We start from the raw sequence: 23,695 nt of genomic DNA, 5'->3' as shown, positions 1-23,695 counted from the left end.
AGCTTCCAGAGCCTGGGGGTTCTATGACTTCCTCGGCTGAGCTCTTTTTCCACCAGCTCAGACTCACCTTCCAGACAAAAGAGGCTTTGAGAGCCTGCAGGCTCACTCAGCAGTCTTTCCAGATGAGCAGATTTCACTCAGGAGCAGGACCTGGCATCTGAAGGAAGGTTTGGGTCACTGGGTCCAAGGTGCTGCCCAGACAAACAGCCTGCCTGCCATGCTCACACCCAGCTAGTGGGGATGATGCAAAGGTCTACCAGGAAATCATCCTATCCCGGGATGTGTGATTGTTGAAGGAGGGAGTGGGGTGGGGGAGGGCATAGACAAATGAATGTTGAATATGTGAGAGAAATATGTGAAAAAAAGAAATACAAAAACACAGGAAAAATGAAAAATGAGAACACCTACATTCCTAAATGTTCAAGTAATGGAATATTCAAGACTAGGTGGAGTCTGCCACATTAGATATATAAAAAATAATAATCATAACCATTAATCACAGTGACTTGTGGTTAACAAAATGAGTGGTTTAATTCATGGCCATATCTTCTCCCATCTGCAAAACTTTTATAAGGTTGAGAGATCGAGAACAAATCCATTTCCCTGCAAGGAGCAGAGCAAAGGTTCCATGATGCTGACTGCCATTCAGCACAAAGAAGGACAGTTAATAGCCCTGTGACATCTGCTTCTCACTGCCGAGGTAGGATCCAGGTGTCCAGACACCACTCTGCAGAATGTTCAGGAAAGAGGGTGAGAAATCCCATGGCTCTCCTGAAGGATGGCTAGTTCTAGGCACTCAGAGGTTGGGATGTGGAAGCCAAGTGCACTGTTTGGTCGTAATGGTCAGTAGTATCTCTGATGGGAGGGAAACCGTAAGAAGATGCTGGAATCCTGCAAGGAGGACCTACTGAGGTGAGACAAGAGAAGAGACTCAGCAAGGGCTGGGCCATACAGTCCAGAGTGAAGGGAGTTGGGGAAAGAAAGGGAAACGGGCAGCTAGGATTGTTTTTAAATGGCAGATGACATACGGCCCCTCATGGAGTTTCTCCTTCCTATCATGCCCTGAGTGCCCACTCAAACATATCTTCCCACAATGCCCTGCATTCCTACTCAACCAATAAGAACAGCCAGGACACAGGAATACTTCATCCTTTAAGTCTCTAAGAAATTCAAATGCTCTACTCTAACTTTATTTTTTTTTCCATTTTAAAAGTTCCAAATCATTTTCCAGGTTGCCCAGGAAGGCAAAAGGCCTGCGGTAGCCTTCTGTTTCGATCTTCATGGCTCTCCACAGGGTAGACTTTGCCTTCTTGTTTCAGAACTGTCTCTTTGAGTCTTATCTGTCTTCCCTTTCACAATCAAGGGACAGTCTTGAATCCTCAAAAGAGGATCTGTCACTTCCTGTCACTGGAGTCTATGGAAACGTGTCCAGTTCTGAACTCAGACAAAGAATGCTCATGGTTCCCGTGGGAGCTCTGAGGACACTTGGCAAAGCTGGCAGGACTAGGGTGCTAAATACCGTGAAGAAAACAGAGCAGGTACGGTGGCAGAGAAGTAGCCAAGAAGTGTGTGGAGGAGGCCAAGCATTTCTGAAGAGGTGATATTTGGGTAAAGAACTGAGCACCACGAGCACCATGAAGCCATGACCTTTGTGGTTTCTGGGGAGGAGGGTTCCAGGTAAAGGGAAGGACAAGAGGAAAGGCCCGGAGGTGGGCTGTGTTTGCTTGATTCCTTTTCCACCACTGAAAATATAAGCAACATAAAATTTACCATTGTCATCATGTTAAGTATACAATTGAGTGGCATGAAAGAGATTCGTGCAAACATCATCACCACTATCCATTTCCAGACCCTCTGCGTCATTCTCAACAACGTGTCTGTCCATTCAACAAGAACTCGCCTCTCTACTTCCTTCCGGCCCTTAGTCACTTCTATTCTTCTTTGTCTGTCTATAGCCTTCACTATTCTAGGCACCCTATATAACAAGCATCACACAAGGATCTGTCCTTTTGTGCCTGGCTTTTTTCACTTACTGTTCTCAAGGTTCACTTACATTGCATGGATCTGAATTCCCACCTTTTTTAAAGGCTGGGTAACATTCCAGGGTATGGGTATACTACATTTTGCTCATCTAGCTTTTGGCTCTTCTTGTGAGTAATGCCACTTTAAACATGGGCGTGTGTATATCCATGCCAACTCTTGCTTCCAAATCTTTTGGATAGATTCCCAGAAATGAACTTGCTGGATTATATGGTAATTCTTTTAAAGAGTGTGTGTGTGTGTGTGTGTGTGTGTGTGTGTGTGTTTTCAACAAACCACCATACTGTTTTCCACATTGGTCCCACCATTTTCCATTCTTGCCTTGATGTTCTAATACTTGTTACTTTTTTGCCCTTCATCTTAAGGATCAGCAAGGCCAATGGTTGGACTGGAGTGAGACTTCAGAGAAGCCTAGTCATGAAGTGCCTCTTGGCCACAAGAAGGATTTTGGCTGTTACTTTGTGTGTGATTGGCAGCCTTTGGAGAGATGCAGGCCATGCAGGGTCAGAATCTACTTTATAACCGGGAAGTTAAACCCCATGTCTCCAACTCTAGAAGCGTCCGAGCTCCCAGACTAGCATAGGCCTCTTTCTCCCAAGCTGCCTAAGGGTTAAGTAAACGGGAACACAGGGAAACGCAATGAAAGGAGATACTTCCTTGCCCTGGCTCACACACCTGACACAGGAAGCAGACACGGGCTCTCTGGGAAAGAGACCTGGCTGGACTCAAGCTGCAACAAGAAAACGAACATGGCCTGGACACAGGATGGCTTAGCACTTCCATGTTAGTTGCTGAGAGCTACTGAACAGCCTACAGCCCCATCTGTTTTCAATCTCGTTAAAAGGGCCTCATGTGCTGGCGCCTATTTAAAATAATGCACACATGGAGTTTCTACAATGAAGAAGAAAAAAGGCCCATACTTCCCCTGCCGGCATAGCTTATGTGTTTATTTTGGAGCAAGCTTCGGGAGTTCTGAGACAAGACATAACTAATTTCTCTTTCTGAGGTTGATTTGCAAGTCCCATAGGCTTTTGCTCCAAGCACTTAAGGCAGCTCAGTTTGAACTGGTCACCCCTCCAAAACTCCACTGTGAAACAGCTCCAAATTCAGAGCAGGCTCAAAAAAGGGAGAGCTCCGGGGCCACTTTTCTCGATGCAAATGGGTTGTTTCTCTGACTCCCCCTTTCCCTTGGTAGAGACGCATGTTTCTAAGACGCTTGGTTCCTTTCCTTCGCAGATGCTCAGTTTTCTTCCCAAGGGGCCACAGGAATTCCAAGATACCACAACTCCAGGTAAGGCCGACAGCCAACTTGAACCTAGTCCCCAAATGGAGACTGCAGGGAACGGTGTCTGCGAATGGGACACCCCTGTGGTCAGCGAATCCTGTACCTTGAAGCCAAGGTGAAGAGGATTCTCTGTTCCTGTTCTGGGGAGCACACTGCCCTTCCACGCCAGGGAATCATGCCACGCTCGCCTCACAATGTCACTTGTGTGGCCAGTGGCCGCAGATGGCCGTAATAGAGCACTTCCAACCTAAGGGTACAATCACTCCTACAACCCCATCAATACTTCCAGCTCTCCCCTCCCCCGCACCCCATCTGAGACGGCCATAAATCACTTGCTCTAAACCCAGAGGGAGGAAAAGTGCAAACAGGACACGGGAGGGCTAGGGTGAGCATGTTGATGGGCCTCTAACCTCCATAGATCACATCACTTCCTGCCCCTTCATGCTCGAGTTGACTTAAGGACGCAGGTGCCCTTGTTTTCCCTTGCTGCATTTGGAGGAAAGCTAGGAATGAAAAATAGTGATCGTGTCAAAATCACCAGTAAAAGCACTAGACATGGTCATGGTACAAAATACTATCCCTAATCGAATGATCAGGTTGTATCGTAGTTATAATTCAACAGTATATATTAGCTTTCTATTAGGATTCAATTTTGTCATCTTTTTAACTTTATTTATTTGTCAGTTGTGGGGCTTGAACTCAGGGCCCAGGTGCTGTCCCTGAGCTCTTTTGCTCAAGGCTAGCACTCCACCACTTTGAGCCACAGCACATCTGGTTTCCTGGTGGTTAATTGGAGATAAGAGGCTCACAGACTTTTCTACCTAGTCTGGCTTTGAACCGGGACCCTAAGATCTCAGCCTCCTGAGTAGCTAGGATGACAGGTGTGAGCCACCCGCATCCCACCACTTAACATCTTTTTTGTGTGCATTTACTATGTGCTGCTGTAACCTGGTAGGGTAGACACCATTATTCCCAACTCTAGGTGAAGGGCACCAAGGCAGGGTGAGATTAAACATAGTGTTCAGGGTCTGGGGAAGTGAATGACTATTAGTTGAAGGCTCCAAGGATTCAGAACCTTCCAGGTTTTGACCACATTGTCCTTAGCACAGTATAGGGATCCCTGAACAGGGGTGGCCTTTGCGTTGTTTGGTTGGCACAGGGTTCCTCAGCCCTGGAACCACTGACATGTTGAGCCGGATCATTCTGTGGTTGGGTGATGGGATTTTAGCAGCATTTCTATCTTACCCAGATCCTGGCACTGTAGAATGGCCCCTGAGGGGAAAACTTATCCCTGATTAGAAACCACTGAGACAGCAGCAGAGATGAGTCAGGCTAAGGCCAGCTCCTTCCTTCTAGCACCTCTGTCAGTCTCTGCCTCTCTTTTTCTCTCCCTCCTTCACTGCCCCTCTCTTCCATTAATCCCTCTCCCCCTACTCCAATCTCTCTCTCTCTCTCTGGAGAGCAGTTATTTTAATAGACAATTCTACTTTAGAGACACCAGACTTCAGCATTTATTGTTGGTGGAGCTGTGTTTCATTCTCACCATGGATCTAAGATCTGACCACTTTATCCACAACTCCTCAGCCTTTGTGAGCAGGCTTGGACCAAGGGCACAGTATATGAGAGATGCAAGTTCCTTCCGGGCCAGCCACTGGGTTCACCTTGCTGCCAGTCCCAGTTGTTGAATGAAGAAAGGAGGAAGTGCTTGCTGCCTGTCAGCTCGGTGGAAAAGTTGAGTGTGCCCTCCCTGAGCAGGGGTGTCTGGCATGGCCGGGGCTTGTGGGGCGTGGTGCACACATCGTGTATTTGCTGGCTTTTACAAATAAGTCAGCCTAGATATAGCACTCCATCAGATTGCAACAAAACAGACCCAGCTCTGGCCAGATTCCAAACCATCCATCTCACCTTGGCAAACGAGGGAACAGATGCCCAGAACATGGCCCTAAGTCCTATAGATAAAAAGAGGCAAAGAAGACCCAGTCCTTACCATCTCATCCTAGGCACAGCCCCATGTATCACACCAAACTGCCTCAACACTCATCTCCTCTCTGCTGAAGCAACTAGAAATTCCCTTCACACAAACCAAATACTAAACAGTAGTGATAAAGAAAAATGATGGAGAAGGAGCCTGGTGATTGTCAGAATCGTAACTGCAGTCCCCTTAAATTCACGAAGACAGAAGCTCAGGAGAGGATGAAAGGAAGCCAGACTCAGACATGACGGGCACAGCAGATGAGCCATCCCATCGATGAGGGGTGAATTAGGGGTGAGAGTCGGGAGGTGAGAGTGTTGGACTGCTTGGGAGCTAGTCAGGAGTTCAAATCCTGCCTCTGCCACCAAGAGCTGCATTGCGGAGCCTCTATAAGCCTTAGTCTTTGTTTTGTTTATTTAACCTGTAGCAGCAACAGATACTTCACTGGTCATGATGAGAATAAAATGATGTCATAGCTGAGTGCCGGTGGATCACATCTGTAACCCTCGCTACTCAGGAGGCTGAGATCTGAGGATCATTGTTCAAAGCCAGCCTGGGCAGCCATGTCTACAAGTCTCTTATCTCCAATTAACCACAAAATCCCCAAAACCCAGAAGTAGAGCTATGAATCGAATGCTAGAGAACTATCCTTGAGCAAAAAAAAAAGCTCAAGGACAGCACCCAGGCCTGAGTTCAAGCCCCAGGACCAGCACAAAAAAAATTATGTTATATATAGTAAACTCTTGGTGGACTGTCCCATATACCCCCTCCTTTTCCCTTTCCATTTCTCTTTCCCTTTCTCTTTCTCTCTCTTTCTCCTTCTCTCTCTGGCTTTCCCTCTCACACACACATATTCACACACAATTACATACATATACATATATATGACATATGATAATATGAGTATACTATTAAGCATATATATATTTATGTGTCTTTTCTTAATATGTCTCACTGTTATTTTTATCATTTTTTATTGCGAAGTGCTAAAATTTCTGAAGGATTTTAAGGGAAAGCAAATTTAGTTCTGGATTGTGAACCATACAACTGAAGGTGCTGAGGTAGTTCTAGAGAAGTGAATAAACAGGTAAGTTCATGGCTGGCTGGCGGGATTGGTGGATGAATGAACTATCATCAGATTCGAATGTATTGCTATTCATCATACAGAAATGACAGCTTTGGATACTGAGAAGCAGACCTTGTGGGAAAGACACCATAAGCAAGAGACCATGTAAGTTAATTATTTCGCTTCTTTAAAGATACCCATGGGGACCTTCAAGACGGGGTGGGGAAGCTAGTCTTGCCAGGTTAAGAAAGCCCTTGGTGCTTCCTGAAGATGCTGGCTTTCAGCCCACAGACATTGAGGAGCCTGGACCATGGAGAGCAGAGGCAGCCGGAGAGAGGCCAAAGCAATTGTCTAAGAATAAGCAAAGGATGATGGGTAATCACAATCCAGTTCTACCCAGTGAGTACAAAGCTGGGGGGTCCTGGCATGTGCCTAGCCCGGCAAGGGGAAGTTCAGCCCCTCTCCTCCCTTTGCTTTTCCTGGCAGCCCTGGAGGGGCAGGGCTGGCTGGACAGAATACAAGCCCTGAGGTGGATGGGCGAGGGCTCCCTGGTGCAACTCCACCTCAGACAGGCTGACAACCCCACCATAGCTCAGGAGAGGAATCTCAGGTTGTTGCCCAGGGAGGAAAGGAAAGTTCCAATAAACCAGAAAAGAAAATCAAGAAAAAGTCTGTCAGGCCAGAAGAAACAGGGCAGCAGGTGAACCAGGGGAGAACTGCGGACAGTGGAGCCACATAGCTTACGATCACAGTTCTAGTTCAGACATGACTTATTTTCCCTCTCCACACCTCAGCTCCTCATCTGGACAACAATGAGACGTAGGCCTTGGGAGGGCTGAAGCATAAAGTACAGTGATGCAGGAGAACCATTCAACAAGGCAATCCTACTGAATCCTCGCCACGGGACCCAGCTCACTTCCTGTTCAGTGCTATTTTCTTATTTCTAGGTTCTTCCCTTTAGAACTCCCAGTGTCAGCCTTGGCAGGAGGAAATGGGGCCAGAGGGTAGGTTCTACTGTAACCAGCAGCATGGTCTGGCACAAGAAGGTGCACCTTAAGCAGTCCCAGTTACACAGAAGAGCTGGAGAGGGGAAGGCAGTAGTGAGTAATCTCCACATCTCCACCTGGACACCGACTAGCTGTGTGGCCTGGGACAGGACACAACATCTCCAAGTCTCAGTAACTTAACATCACTAAGTCCCTCGGTTTTTACCTTGTAGGAAAGTTATATAGAATCAACTTACAGAGATGAACTGCTTAGCTGGTGTCTGGAAAGCACGGCTTCACTGCGCTGCAGTCTGTCATTGCTTTCCCTGTGTTGTCCTGGTGAACAAGTGCTTTTATATCTGTATTCTTTCCCAGGGAAAAGGACACTTTGGGGAGGGTCTCCATCCTTCTTCTAGCAGATCCAATCTTTCCTAAGCACTTTCTCTTCTTTCCTCTACTTCAGGTTAGTTGGAGAAATTACTTCTTGAGCACAGATTACGCATCTGGGTATTTAGAGCCCCAGTCATTTGCCTGAATCAGTGTCAACTTCCAACTCTACCCTACTATCACATTGGATACTTTACTATTGTAGCTCTTTACAATGTTTGTAATTACAGTGTGTGTGTGTGCATGTGTGTGAGTAGTGAGGGGGTGGGGGGATTGGCCTTCCCGTCAGAATGTAAGCACCATCCCACAGAGTTTAGATATGTCTTTAATCATCTTTGCTGTAGTAGCACCTAGCACGTGATAGCATTCAATGAATTTTTGTAGGACTAAGATCCTTCCTCAGTTCCCAATGAACCCAACACACACAGGGAGTGGCAGGCAGTAAAATCAGTAAGTTCAAGGGAGTCTGGTAAACATTGCGTTAGACATATGCCCAGGGTTCTGGGAGAACACAGACAGGAGGCATATTGCCTTGCCCTGCCTGCTCAGAAGGGGAAGGAAGCAACCCTGAAAGAATGCCTGAGGCCAAACCTTAATGAATTCATGGCAAATCTGGGAAAAAGATTTGCTGGAGAGTCTTACCTATGTCAAGCTATGCGGTGGTGAGGAGAGGCCAGTGTTTGGGGAGGAGTAGAGGCTAAGGTAAGCTCTGGGAGAAGATGAAGAAAGAAAGAAAGAACTTGCACAGGGCCATGTTTGAGAAGCTTGAGCCCCACTGATTAGACCCAATGACAAGTTGGCCATTTAGGCATGAGCAGCCATCAAGCTCTGGGTTCAGCTCTGTAACAGGAGCCCTGACACAAGCAACTTCAAAGGAAAAAGAGGTTTATTTTGCTCACGGCTTCAGATGTTTCACTCCATCATAGCAGCAGGATCATGGCAGTCTACCTCACGGCAGACAGATAGTACAGCAGTAACAGGAAGGAGCATGGATAAGAGACAGCCCCAAGAACAATCCCTCCCCTCCCCCATGCACACACCACCCCTGACCTATTTCCTTGAACTAGATCCTACCTTTCACAGTTCTACCACCTCCTGGCAGTCTATTCAAATTGTGAATCCATCAATGGATTAAAGCACTAGGTCAGATTCCTCATGACCTAATCACTTCTGGAAATATCCTGATGCTTACTAAGAGGTATGCTTTACTAATCTAGCCACTCAATTCAATCGAATTGTCCATCAAGATCGAGACTGTCACACCAAGTTTTCCCTGGAATTTCGGTCTCATTTCTAGGTAGGCCAGGGTTAGGGTTAGGATAGAACAGGCTGGCTAGTTAGGTTGACAATTCAGCTAGGCCTCTCCTAAGCTGTGTGGTCTTAGGTAAGCTCCCCTAGCTTCCTCTTCTGGGGGGTGGGGGGATTTACAGTGCCTACTCATCATGGGGGGTGGGGTGATAATGATTGAATGAACCAACCCCTGAGAAGTGCTCAGTGGGTCCCTGGTGTGGATTGAACATGGAACCAGACATTGGCTATTATCCCCGGGCTGTACATTTGTCATCTATACAACAACATCTGTGGAACTACTAATGCCATCCTCTAAAGTCTCTGAAACAAAGAAACTCAGGGTAAACCAGTGAAGGTCAAGCTCTATTCCAAAGTAAGTAGTGCTTTAGAAAAGCTTCCATGGGCACTGATGGCTCAAGCCTGTAGTCCTAGCTACTCAGGAAGATAAGATCTGAGGGTTTTGGTTCAAAGCCAGCCTAGCAGGAAAGTCCATGAGACTTTCCTCTTCAATGAATCACCCGAGAGCCAGAAGTAGAGATGTGGTTCGAGTGGTAGAGCATCAGCCTTGGACAAAAAAGCTAAGGGACAAAGCCTAGTTCAGACCCTCAGTTTCTGAGCTTAAGCCCCAGCAGTGTGTGTGAGAGGCAGACAGACAGAAAGACACAGAAAGAGAGAGAGAGACAGAGGAAGAAGGAATGAAGGAAGGGGCAAGCTCCTTTAGGAACTATGGGATGTTAAAGATAGTTGATGTAGGACATTCAAACTCATTCTCAGATACTGGCTGTTCCTCTCTTTCCCGAGGGACTCGATGTGGCCAGACAGGGAATGCTCCGAGGGAAGCCATTTCCATGCATATGTCCTGTTTGTGTGTCAGCCCCACTCCCTCCTCAGGAGACTGTTCTCAGGGTGGGCTAGAAGATTCCTTAGACAATCTAATAGATTAGTTTCCAGTTTAGCATAGCAGCCAGACAGAGTTTTGCAGTGAAGTCATCCAAGTCAATTAAAGGGCATTTTCCCCTGCTGTGCACTTAGAAGTCCCTTTGGTTCAGTCCAGGATCCTGAGATGTTTCATAATGGGTTCCACCCCGGGTTAATTAATAACCGCTGATTCCTCCTGACATGCAAAGGCTCAAACCCAGTGGGTGAGCACAACCCAGCTGGGGCTGCTGGCAGGATTTAGGGAGCCCAGTGGGAGCTCCTCTCCTCAGGGAGTGGGCCAGAACCCAAATGGTGGAGATAGCAGCAGGGTTGGCAGAAGGCGTAGAGTGGCCACGCAAACCGCTGAAGAGCAGGGCAACAGCACTGGGGGAAGGAGAGGCAGAAGTTGGGAGGAGTGGGACCAGGAGGAGGAGGAGGAATCACGAGGCCAGGGATCAGGTCGAAGGGGAGCACACTGGAATGCAGAGAATAAGGAACAGGTTGGGGCAAGTGCCCTGACCAGCCAAGGTGGAGGCTGGGATGCTGTTGGCAGTGGCTTGCTTTGAATGGCTGCCAGTTCAAGCACATGGTATGATGGGTCTGCTTTCCACCTCTTCTCTTCTCAAATCCAAATCACAGGCATGGGGGTGGCCCAAGTTAAAATGGCAGATCCTTGAGTTCATGTGTCTTCACCGAGCAGTGGCGAAGTCCTTTCCTTGAACTTCCTGCCCAAACCTACTAATCAAGGATCACGTATCTCTCTGCCAAAACCAGAGCTGCGTATCTCTGCCTCTCATCTTATGCCACCCTTCCAGCATGGTTCGCTTTCCAAATGCACTGTTCCCATGTGCGTTCTACATGATCACACAGTTATATCACTCTGAGGGTTAAATGCCCGACAGATATGGTCCGCCACTGCCTGTCTGGGAGACAATTTCTAGTTGCCTTCCTTACACAAAAAGCTCACCCTGACCAGACTGCTTCCTAGGATTACTTCCCATTCTAGCTTTGCACTTGCTAGGTAGGCACTCTACCGCTTGAGCCCCTTTTTGCATTGGTTATTTTTGAGATACGAGTCTTGCCTAGGCCAGCTGAGTATGCAATCCTTCTATTTATGTTTCCCATGACAGGTATGATACCGTACCATGCAACCGTACTTCTCCTCTGGAACTGGGATAATAGGCATGTATCACTGTGCCCGGCCACTGCTTAATATGGAATCTTGCAAACTTCTTTCTGCCCAGGCTAGATTCAAACCCTGATCCTCCAACCTTTGCCTCCCTACTGCACTGCAAATTTCTTTAGTGCATGGTCTTATCATGTCCATTTCTGAGTGAATTGTCTAGAAACTACTCAAACCATATATCCAAGGAAAGGAAGATGATGGTAAGAATAGCACTTTATGCTATGATGGCTTTAGTTGCTTTGCATATGACAGCTCATTTCAATCTCTCAACTCTCTATGTAGTTATTACTTGACACACGAGGACACTGATGTATGTAGAAGTTATATTACTTCTTGAAAAGCTTTGAGGAAATGGCTAAGCTGGAATTCCACCAAGGTGATCTGACTCTAGAGTCTGGGCGATTATACTATTGGAAAAGTTAAAAAAAAAAACTGAAAGAGAATAGCAAGTGTAACTTTTGGAGGGAAACAGAATAGGCAAAAATGTTCACAGAACTATCCAGCAACTATCCAGTAAAAGCCATTAGTGTTAGTCTGAAAAAGAGGAGTATTTTTTTAAGAGAATATTACATATGAATTGGTAATTTATCCAACAGATCGAAAGAGCAGACTTGAGACTGGAAAAGACTCTGGGATCTGAAGCCCAAGCCAAGAGGGGAGAAGGAAAAAAAGCTATATGAAGACAAATTCAGGAGTAGGGGAGCTCAAAGGGAGTGACAGTGGATGAATGGTGAGAGGTAGGATGGGCAAAAATAGTCATAATATTCAGTGTACATGTGTGAAGTTACTGTGTAACTTGAGAGGATGGATGGGGTTGAAGGGAAAACAATGAAAGGGATGTCATTGATCAATTTATGTACTCATAAATTGATATATCAAGTTGAAACTCTTTTGTACGACTAAAGATGATGATGAGGAGGAGGAAGATGAAGACAAAGACAAATTCAACACCCATATATATTCTGAGAGATCTGATTGTGTTAAGATCTACGTTGGTTAATACAGACCCAGGTTCAAATCCCAGCTTCACTGTATTCTTACTAGCTGTGAGGGCAGGCCAGCGGAATTCATTGAAATTCTCTGACCCTAGGTTTCCTCAGCAGCAAGCAGAACACAGTGAATTAAGGACGTCACTAACTCATAAAGTACTTATGAAGCATTTACCATGCCGTAAACGCTCAAAAAAAAGCTTCTTACTATCCCTATTACCGTCCTTTCCTCATTTTCTATAGTCCTCCATAACATGGTGGTCCTAAAGGTAGATCCAGAAGGCCAATCATCAATGCTGTGGCTGAGTAGAGGAACACTTGCTCCTCTGGTGAGACAGTTCAACCAACACATCCTATGATCACACCTGCTTTTTGGTGTATGTGTGTTTTTTTTGTTTTTCATTCCCCCAGCTGGTTCTTAGATTTGAAAATAAGAGAAAAAAAATAAAGCTCCCATGGAGACCTGCACACTTTTAAAAATAATACAAAACAGAATGTCTGAGGTCAGAGTAAGCCAAGCCAAACAAATAAATCTTTCAGGATTGTGTTAACCAAACAAGGCTTCCTGGAGCAGAGTGGTCAGACTCAGCCCTTTACAGAAATACCACAATCTGGTGAATTTCAAACACAAGGAGGTCAAACAGGAAGATCAGATGATGGAGTACTTCAGAGTTCAGCATCCATGTCTGGCCTGGAACCAAGAGAGCATTCCACACAGGATGGACTCCAGAACCCATGCATCGTGTAGAGAAATCCAGCCTGGAAGCATCTTATAGATCATCTTTATGATCTCCATGAGGGGCAACTTTAGAATATCTATCAAAATTATAAATGTACTACTGTCACAGGTTGGGTTTTCTGGGATGCAGACTCTGATGGATGTTGGCCTGGGGGGAGAAGTACTCTGGGAATTACCATCCCTGGGAGGGAAGGGAAAGGAAGCAGGGCTGAGAAGCAGGGCCCGTTCCGCCAACACCACAAGGAGCACTGAGGCTGGGATGGCTCTTCGGGGTTGTCTCCAATTTGGGGATATGAGTCCGATTTTAATATCATTGAATGGAACAGCCCCAAGTAAAGAGCTGTGACTTGGGGCAGGCAGTTTCCTTTCACCCGAGGCACTTATGTCTAGGAGACAGACTTCTAGAAGTAATTCCAGTAAGTTGTATGTGGGGAGGGGGAAAGTCCTTCATGCTTCAAGGTATATCCTGCTTTGGGAAGGAGTTGTTCAATTTGGAAGTTGTTCATTTTGTAGGAATGAATCCTACAGATATACTGGCAAATAGCTGAAATGGAATAGAGGGAAAATTATAGCCTAGCCATATGACAGAAGCAGAGGCAATTGTTAACAAGAATGAGGCAGGAGTATGTGTTTCCTCTCATGCAATACACTCTTGAGATATATACAGTGAAAAAAAATGAGTTGAATGTGGATAAGAAGAAGGATGTATGTCGCTAGAGTGACTAAAGGAGTGGCCTGGGCTGGACATTGTCCCTCCAGGTCTCTCTCGTACCGTGGAAGCTGAAAACTCGGGCCCCAGATGTTCGAGATTCTTTTGCTCCACAGTTCCTATTCAGTTCTTGCAAGTGGAGGTATTCATGCAGGAATCAAAGTGAGGGAGAAAGCAGCAACTGTCCTGCTTCTAGTGGAAGCCAGAAAACCTTTGCCACCAGCTCTAACAGTTCTAGTGGGTGGGAGTGATTCCCACCGCACCAGGATCAGGGCTATACAGAAACAAGGATGGCAGTGACATGTGAATGGGGCACCTCTGCGGCCCTGGGTCCTACGATCAGGCCTTTGTATTAAATCCCCCCTCTGTAATACCTAGAAAGGCAAGTGCTTCTGACCAGCTATCATTTATAAAGAGTGTATATGTGTCTTTGTACATTGCATTTGAAAACATTCTAGAAAGTTCACAAGGAATGACTAATAATGGTTCATTACACAGAATAAAACTGGAATGGTAGAGCAAAGTGGCAGATAGATTCCCACCAGATACTACTTTGTACTTCAAATATTTCTTTAAAAAATAAAACTCTTTTATCCCCTTTCCGTAGTTGTACAAAGGGGTTGCCATTTAACAAAGCAGTTTATGAATGCAATGCATCTTGATCAGTGTTACCCCTGTAAAGGTTCCCACTCCTTCCCTATACTTCTCTTAATCTTGTAGGATATGCATTGAATTTTTTATTGTATTCTTCCTTTTCTCCTCTTCATTCATCTGCCCCTTTCCCCATGACCCCACCCTTTTGAAGCACCTTTTCCTGGTGTTCATTTTGTTGAACTTTGACTTTGCTATTCTAAGGAATTACACTATTTGAGCTCTCCCTTGAGTCTACCGTATGTCAGTGAATACACTGGCATCCACGTACCACCTAAGGTATTTACTTGATAGTTTATAAGCTAATTCTAGCTTCCCAAGATGAGGGAAAACATGCAGCCTTTGTCTTTCTGGGCCTGACTTACCTCTCACATAACGTAATTTTCCCAGGTCTTTCCATTCCTTTACAAATGGCACAATAATATTCTTTCTAATGGATGAGTAACATTCCATTGTGTATATACAGTAAAGCCACCAGCACAACCATGTCCACTGCATCACTATTCACCATAGCCAAAGTATGGAATCATCCCAGATGCCCCTCAATGACAAATGGATCAAGGACACGGGGTATACATACACAATGGAATTTTTTTTTTTGTCGGTGGTGGGCCTTGAACTCTGGGCTTGGGCGCTATCCCTCAGCTCTTCAGCACAACATGAGTGCTCTACCGCTTGAGCCACAGCGCCACTTCTGGTTTTCTAGTGGTTTATTGGAGATAAGAGTCTCACAGACTTTCCTGCCTGGGCTGGCTTTTAACCATGATCCTCAGATCTCAGCCTCCTGAGTAGCTAGGATTACAGGCGTGAGCCACCAGTACCCACCTATTTTTGAAATTTTTACCTACTGTAGTGTGTTGCTTTTATTCCTACAAATAAACACAAGGATCATTCATGGAGGCTTTAAAAATTTTAGATGCATAAATTTCCTGTGCAACCTTCCCTGTGCTAGCAGGTCAGTTTCTCCAGAGAGCATTTCTATCACAGGAGATGTCTCCGCTAGGCATGGCCCACATGGCTCCACAGTTTGGGCTCTTACAAAGTTAAATGCCATTGTCCTATAGAAGTGTACCATTAGCCTGAACTCTAATCATGGAATCACACAGGCTGCTGGTTCAGTACAAATGCCTAGGTTTGAATTCCTCCTCTGTTACTCGGTTCTGCTGGTTGTTTAACATTCATGAGCCCCAATGTCTCCCTCTTCCAAATGGAAAGAAAGTCAAAGTACCATCTAAAACTGCTACTGTGAGGCCAAAATAAGTTTATGTATGGAAAGCATTTTATCTAGTATTAAGTTTGGTTGTTGGTCTTGAAAAATGAGGTGGGTAAGAGGAGGGCTCTAAAGTCTAGCTAGCTGGTCCTCCAAAACAGACTCCGGTCCCCTTTTTAGTTGGGCAACTTGGAGCAAAACACTTATCCTTTTTTATAATGTGTTTTTGTAATATGAAGCTGAGAGCAGTGCCTTCCTCAACAACAGAAAGCCTTCCGCTTTACCCAGAAAGGACATAACACATGGAAGCTATTATATCAGCAGCCATGTGTTCAAGTGGTAGATGCATATAAAGAGCGGACTAGGATCTCTCTTCCTTTCCAATTCCTTGATCTGACCCTCCTTCTCAGCAGTTACTCTCTTCTTATTACAGTCACTGGTCACAAGGCATTGTGACAACATGGCACTACTGCAATGACTACAACTAGAATCCTGTGTGAATGGCAGAGGCAGGAGAGGGCACAGAGCATCAAGTATCACATTCAAAATGCTGCATTTTCGATAATGAAGGCTAAATGGCATCAGGTTTGGAGGAGTAAAGCCATAATTACAGCTTCTGAGTGCCTGCATGTGTGGCCAGAAGCTAGGCTACAGCACAATACATTAACTCATGCAATCTATACAATAGCTCTGGGAAATAGAAATTATTGATCCCTGGTGATGTTATATAGTGGAAGAGCCACACAGCTAAAACCTAGGGGAGGTGAGACACCATCCCCAGTCTCTCTTACTCTAGAGTCACAGCTTTAACCTTCATGGAGTATTTTCTCCCCCAAACAATAAGCTGTACTCAGTTCAAATCTTACAGGTTTGGGGTTTGTTTATTGCTTGTTTTCTCTGGGTGATTTTCCTAATTGAGATGTCTCTAATCTTGTTCCTTTGCAGTTGAATTCTTGAATGGACTTTATATTCTATTCCCATTCAACTGCATCCTATCAAATGTAACCATATCTCTTTCCCCATTCAGCTTCAAGTCTCCAAGAAATAAATTTGGTAAGTTCTGTTAACAAGTGATAGAACAAAGCCAAGCTGTTAGATGTATCTCTTTCAAGGTGTTATGTAGTTCTATCAGGTACACATTTCCTACTTCAGAGTGATGTTCAAGTCCTTACTAATGTATCTAATGGACTTAACTTTCAACCTCCATTTATTTATCTTCTACACATATCTGTTTCTTGAAATACCCACAGGTCTTTATGTCAATTTCTAGAGCTAAAGTCTCCTTTAAGAAAGATTGTCCCAGAAAGAATTATTGGTTGAATTGTTGTGTACGAAAAACACAACAACAGGTTAAGTACCTCTAAGATGAAAATATGAAACACAAATGCTTGAAAATCTAAAAACTTTTGAGTATAACATGCTGCCACTGTAGAAAATTCTACACCTGAACTCATGTGAATAACTGCAGTCAAAAGAGAAGTATACTAAGCTGGGAGTCGGTGGCTCACACCTGTAATCCTACTCAGGGGGCTGAGATCTGAGGATTGTGGTTCAAAGCCAGCCCAGGCAGGAAAGGCCATCAGACTCTTATCTCCAAATAATCACCAAAAAAGCTTTAAGTGGAGGTATAGCTCAAGTGATAGAGCACTAGCCTTGAAGCTCAGGGACAGTGCCCAGGCCTTGAATTCAATTCCCAGGACCCCTGGGACAAAAAAAGATAGGCACACTATCAATATCATATAAAGTTACATTTGGTCTATGTATATAAGGTCTATGTATATATGAAATAAGTGAATTTCATATTTAGAATTGGGACACATTCTAAGGTATCTTGTTATAATTTTAATATATGTGGTGTTTTTTGGGGTTTTTTTGAGTTACTAAGATTTGAACTCAGAGCCTCATGCTTGTTCAGCTTGCTTGCTTGGTTGGTGCTTCACCATTTATACCATGTCTCCAGCCCTGCTTTTTTGCTGGTTATTATGGAGACAAGAGTCTCATGGACTTATCTGCTTAGACTGTTTTTGAACCTGGATTCCTTTGGATCTCAGCCTCCTGAGTAGCTAGTATTACAAGCTTGAACCACAGGTGCCTGGCTCCCAAGAGATCTCATCATAAACATGCAAGTATTTCCCAATTTGAAAAATTATAAAAATCTAAAATGCTTCCAGTCACCAGCATTTTGGATAAGAGATCATTTAACCCGTACAGATTCTGAAATACTTCAAACACTATAGGTGGAAAAAAAAATCCCACCTCTGTTTCAAGAAGACATTTATGTTGAGTGCATATACAAAGGGTAGATGAAGAAAAGCCTAATAGCTTTCACCGGGTCCCCTAAGCATCTGCCTTACTCCAGTATCACAGGAAGCCAGTGACTCCGAGGGAGCCCCGGGCACTCCTCCGTAAATCTGTGGCTTGAGCAGCTTCCTCCTTTTACCTTCCTCTCCATCTGTCTGGGCAAGGCAGTGTGGTCCCTCTGACTCTAACACTGAACAAAGTCTGAGTGTAGTCATTTCAGTCTTGTTCCTTTTTATTTACTTATTTATTTAGATCTAGTCCTGGGGCTTGAACTCAGGGTTTGGATGCTGTTCCTGAGCTTTTCAATCAAGGTTGGTACTCTACCATTTGAGCCACAGCTCCACTTCTGGCTTTATTTATTATTTTTTTGAGTGGTTCATTGGAGATAGAGAGTCTCATGGACTCTCTTGCCTGGGTTCTCTTCAAACCACAAGATCTCAGTATCCTGAGTAGCTCAGATGATGTTCAAGAGCCACCAGGGCTGGGAAGTTTTCCTCTTTTTACAAAATCCCTGACTCCATTCTACCAAGTTTTAGTCCTCTAACCCCTCAGACAGCAAATGTACTTAATATTAATCCATTCGCCACCCTCATTTCTTAGTCCCATGGAGGAGGGGCCGTTCCTATGGAAAAGATGACCCTTGGCCTCAAATACAAACACAGGCAAGCTTGATGTGCCAACCACCCTGACCCGACCCTCTCCAGACCAGCTAGGACACTATGGTGAGGACCCGCAGAGCCAGCAGGCATTCTGGGTAACTGAATACGAAGTGATGCAGCCCCTCTCTGGTCTCCCCGGGGCTCCGGATTTTTGGCTTCGTGAAAGCCAAGCAAGCAGTTTTGGAGTTGGGTGGGAGAGGGGGCCCAAGGGGAAGAGAGCAGAGAGAAAGGGTGGAGGCTTCCTCTAGGCCAACGACAACTAACTCTTTTGCTCTGTCCAGCAAAACCCAGACAGTGCAATTATCTAGTTAATTTGGCCCTTAGATGAGAGGCAGGCTCTCAAAAATCTGAGGTCAGTTCAGACTAAACAGTGGCTTCAGTCCTAAGCCTTTCTCTAAGTGCTGAAGGACACCTGTGAGGTTCCTGGTGGGGAGGGGGTACTGCTTCTGTGACCCACCCCATGGATGCACATCAGCAAACACAAGCTACTCAGATTCCCAGATGGCTCTGAGGAGGTAGGCCTCCCGGGGAGACATGGCCAAACGACCTACTGATTGGTTTCCAGGTTAATTTACCTTTCGTCTGCTCTGGCAAGGCATGGCCAGATATCAGAATAAATAAATTAGCCAGTGTTTTCTAGAATGATTGTAGCCTTTTTAGGCTGGCTCCATGTCCCCGAGGGCCCCTGCCTCCAACGGATTTGCATCCTGTGGTCACTCCCTTGTGTGTTCTGGCTCAAATGTTTTGCTTCTACAAGTTGAGTCCAAGGCAGCACTAAGATAAAAAAAGGGGAAATGGAAGCATGTGTGTGAGTTGGTTCACCATCAAGGGGATGAGGCTGGGCAGCCGGGTTGGCACTGAGCATTCACCACACAGTTTATAAAAAACACAGGTCCTGGAGCCATGATTTATCACCCTTGGAAACTGACAAAGCAGCCCAGAATCTGTGGAATCGATCGGTTATTCACTCTGCAACTATTTCCTCCACTTCCACTTACTGAATGCCAGGCTCCATGCTACTTCACAGAGTACGATCTAAATAGCCACGGCCCTTCCCCTTACAAAAACAATCCTGCCCCACGTCTATAGGTAAAAATCTCAGAGAAGGGCTAGGGAAGGAAAAGTTGGGGTGCTATGAATAAGTGCAACCAAGTTATCTGATTTTTTAATAAACCTAGGAGAAAGTGTCTTTGAAAAGGGGATTCCAAAACTAACACTGTCAAGGCTCTCCTTTGCATTTTTTAAAAGAAAGATCACTTTAGCTTTGATTTGAAGAATAAGATGGAGATGGGGGAAGAATGGAATCCTGAGGCTATTGATTCAGTAATGGCCCACAGCCATGGCTGACCTTTGGTAATGGAGTGGAAAGAAGTGGACAGACTAGGACATTATGGGATGTGGAGTCAGCAGGACCTAGCAGGTAGTGGATGGAGAGAAAGGCATCTGGGAATCTGATCAGGTGGAAAGTACACGGTAGTACTCTTTACTGAAAGAGGGAATGGGGAGGAGGAACAGGTCAGATGCAGAAGCAGGATGAGGTGAACTATTTGGGGGCCCAGTAACCAGACTCCCTGCCCTTCACACTGTATCTATGGTCTCCTTCCTTGGTTCACCTGGTGTCCATTCAGGAACTCTTTAGCACCATCTGTATGTATTGAAATCCCATCCAACCTCCAAACCATCAGAGAGGTCTCTCGCTCTGCACAGAAAGGCAAAAGGCCTATGTGTATCTGATCATACCAAATAATATTTATCTCAATGAATGCCAAGAAATGAAAAAGAGGTTTTTTTCCCCTTTGCTGCTGTTTTTTGTTGTCTTTCCTTTTTGTTTTGTTTTTTTCCTTTATTTGTCTTTGGGAGGGTTAGGGGGACACAAAAATGGAGGGGCAAAGGGTGGACAAATGCAGTATCATGGAATACTATGTTGAAAATGAACGATACAACATGTGGGAGGGAGGAGTGGGAGGAAAAAAAAACTGGGAGAGAGTGAGGGAAAGGGTGACATTGTCCAAAAAGAAATGGACTTATGCTGGGCGTCTGTGGCTTACACCTGTAATCCTAGCTACTCAGGAAGCTGAGATCTGAGGATCGTGGTTCAAAGCCAGCCCAGGCAGAAAAGTCCCCATGAGACTCTTATCTCCAATTAATCACAGAAAAAAACCAGAAGTGCAGTTGTGGCTCAAAGTGATTCAGTACTAGCCTTGAGCAAAAAGAGCTCAGGGACAATGTCCAGGCCCTGAGTTCAAGCCTCATGGCCGACCAAAAGAAAAAAAGAAAGAAAGAAATGAACTCATGACCTGACTTATGTAACTGAAATCCCTCCGTACATCACCTTTATAATAACAATGAAAAAATGTTTTAATTCTCCTCAAAGCTACTTCAGACTCCCTCAGCTTGTCCTGGGCTCTGCTGTCCGTAACACGTTTCGTTTCTGACCTTCATGATCGGCTAAGACTTACTTAGCTCACTTCCCTTCCTAGACCACAAGCTGTTCGGGAACTAGGCTCCCGACTCCCCATCCTCAGCTCCTACATGAGCTAGCTAGCATAGTAGACACTTGACAAATATTTATAAAATGAACAAAAATAACCTGGCTTTTTATTTTGGCCATGGAAGGAAAACCAGTAGACACTGGATTAACTTGAAAGCCACAGGATCAGATTGAAATTCCAACTGGAGGTGTTTTCATATGAAGCCAATGCAATCAATGTGATGCTCAGAAGTCCTGTGTTCCTCTGACACACAGACTTCAAAGAGCAGAGTGCCTCCACCTTCTGTTTGTTTTCATTGCGTGTCTCCCAATTAATTTTACAGTAGGGATCTTGTCTACCTTAATTACTGTTTGCCTCTGAAGAAGACGAGGGTGACAATGGAAAAGAACAATAACAAGCAGAAGGTGGAGAGGAAGGAGAAAGAGGAGGAGGAAGAGAGCAAGGAGAAAAAGAATAAGAAGAAAAAAGAACAGGAAATATGTATTGAGTAAATGGTATTTGTCAGCACTTTTCTAGACTGTGTGTGTGTGTGTGTGTGTGTGTACATGTGTGCGCACACACATGCTACTTCTGGGATTTGAACTCAGGGTATGTGTACTGTCCTTTAGCTTGTTTTTTTTTTTTACTCAAGGCTGGAACTCTACCACTTAAGCCACAGCTCTACTTCCAACTTTTTGGTGATTAATTGGAGTTAAAAGTTTCCCAGACTTTTCTTGCCAGGTTTGGCTTCAAACTGCAATCCTCAGATCTCAGCCTCCTGAGTAGCTAGGATTACAGGAGTGAGCCACTGGCACCCTACCTTTTCTAGACATTTTCATGTACTAACTCATTTAACTCAATAACCTTAAGGATACACTTTGATGTGACTGTATCTCCAAGCACACAGAGAAAATGCTGGAGGGGGCTTGAGCATTGTTCAGCAGTGGCATTGGGATTCCAATTTGAAGTCTGGCTCCAGAGCCCTGGCTATTATGCGCTCTTTAAGGCCCGGCATAGTGCTTCTAGAAGGGACTCTCAAATGATAAATGGAAGGAACTCTCATTGAGATCAGAGACTACATCCCATGGTCCTGATTCTGCTGCTAACTTCCTATGGAGCCTTACAGCATGTATGTGTTTCTTTTCACATAAGAGGAGGGATCTGAAGCCAGGAATTGGTAGCTCATGTCTATAATCCTAACTACTCAGAAGGCTGAGATCTGAGGATTGTGGTTCAAAGCCAGCCCAGGTAAGAATCTTATCTTCAATTAATCACCAGAAAACCAGAAGAGGAGCTATGGCTCAAAGTGGTAGCTAGCCCTGAGCAAAAAAGCTCAGAGACAGCACTCAGGCTCTGAGTTCAAGCTCCATGACCAACACAAAAAAATGAGGGATCTGGGCATTGAAAATAGTGCTAATCATGCCAACTAATGTTCTTAATTCCGATCTCTTTTGAGATTCTAAATAATTTAATCCCAGTGACACTGTCACAAGAATATTGGATCACAAAGAGACAAAGCCACCCATTCAATGACTAAAAAGCAAGAAAGCCAGGATTCCCAAACAACCTTCTGGCCAAAGTGGTCCCAAGGAGAGGCCTTGGGGACAATGAGGAACAGGATGAAGCAAACTGTTGGGACTTTTGGGGTCCCCACACGCATTTCCATGGGAGCCCTTCACATCTACATGCCTCTGTTTCATAGAATGAGCTCCTTTTTTGCTGACGGAGAGGAAGGAGAAAAGATCACCGCTAGCACAAAAGTTTGAAAGGCACTGGACCAACTAATCCTAGACCTCTCAGGTATAAGCCGGGATTTTCCCAGGGAATTAGCTCATGAGGGCCACAAAGAATAAGGACTACGTTTGATCTTGGGAACAGACCCAGCTTAGCACACGGCAGGGTGGCTGTGCCCGGGGCATGGCTCCACACACCTACCTGTTCCACTCGAATCTCAATCTCTCCATTCACCTTCTTCCCGTGGAAATATTTCGACCTGCAAGGAAAGGAAAATCTACTGAGGAAGGTTGCAGACAGTTCTATTCTTTGCCCCTTTCTACCAAAGGCCTCAGCCCAAGAGGACATGGCACCTGTGCCGTCTCTTAGAGACATCATGTGGTGGAAGGGAGAGGGGGTAAGGGGCACATCGAGGACACGAGTTCTAGTCTCTCAAGCCATTGACGTTCCCATGCCTCAGTTGTATACGCAGTGAAAGAAAGCTATGCCCAAGTGTGCTCCACATAAGAAGGGCTATTTCAAAGATTAAATGAGACCATGAATAAGTAACAACACACTATTATTTCATTGCATTATGTAATCCATCAAGGAATTATTATTGATCTATCCACTTATCCATTTCAGTATTTGTCCAATGAAGCAGCTGTCAACTGTCAACATTTCTTAGTTGAGATCTCCCCCGGGCTCCCCATCATCCATCCATGCATCCATCCATCCATTCACACTTCCACCCACCCTTCCATCCCTTTCTTCCATATCCCTGCCTCAATCTGCCCTTTTACCAACCAGTGGCGTCCTCATGATCCATGACTCTAGGCAGAAACACAGCCAGTATTCTTGTGGCAGACTGTTCATTTTCCTTATGAGCACCATAGCCCTGACCCACAGTTTCTCCCTTGATGTGGCTTATCTTTCATATACTTTCTTCCACACAATCTATCACAATTATAGTGAACAATTATTAGTAATTGTGTTTAAGCCTGTGTCTCACTAAACGATCAGAACAGCCTTGTCTCATTGTCATTCTATTCTCAACACCCATCAGAGTGCTCAACACCTAGTAGAAGGCCAATATTTGTGGAATGAATAAGTGGTATGATAG

The 23,695-nt window shown here is 45.0% G+C and overlaps 1 protein-coding gene across 2 annotated transcripts in view; it reads right to left on the bottom strand.

The window, feature by feature from the left end:
- Syn3 (synapsin III) overlaps nt 1–23,695 on the bottom strand; it is a 375,944-nt gene that overhangs the window by 335,918 nt on the left and 16,331 nt on the right. For both annotated transcript variants that reach the window (XM_013024869.1, XM_013024868.1), the window contains exon 2: nt 22,795–22,852. In XM_013024869.1, the coding sequence (XP_012880323.1) occupies nt 22,795–22,852 (58 nt within the window). The remainder of the gene's footprint in view (nt 1–22,794; nt 22,853–23,695) is intronic.

Source organism: Dipodomys ordii, unplaced genomic scaffold (assembly GCF_000151885.1).
Source record: "Dipodomys ordii isolate 6190 unplaced genomic scaffold, Dord_2.0 Scaffold79, whole genome shotgun sequence".
NCBI lineage: Eukaryota > Metazoa > Chordata > Mammalia > Rodentia > Heteromyidae > Dipodomys > Dipodomys ordii.
The sequence above is the reverse complement of the archived record's forward strand: the minus strand, read 5'-3'. Positions and strand labels throughout refer to the sequence as shown.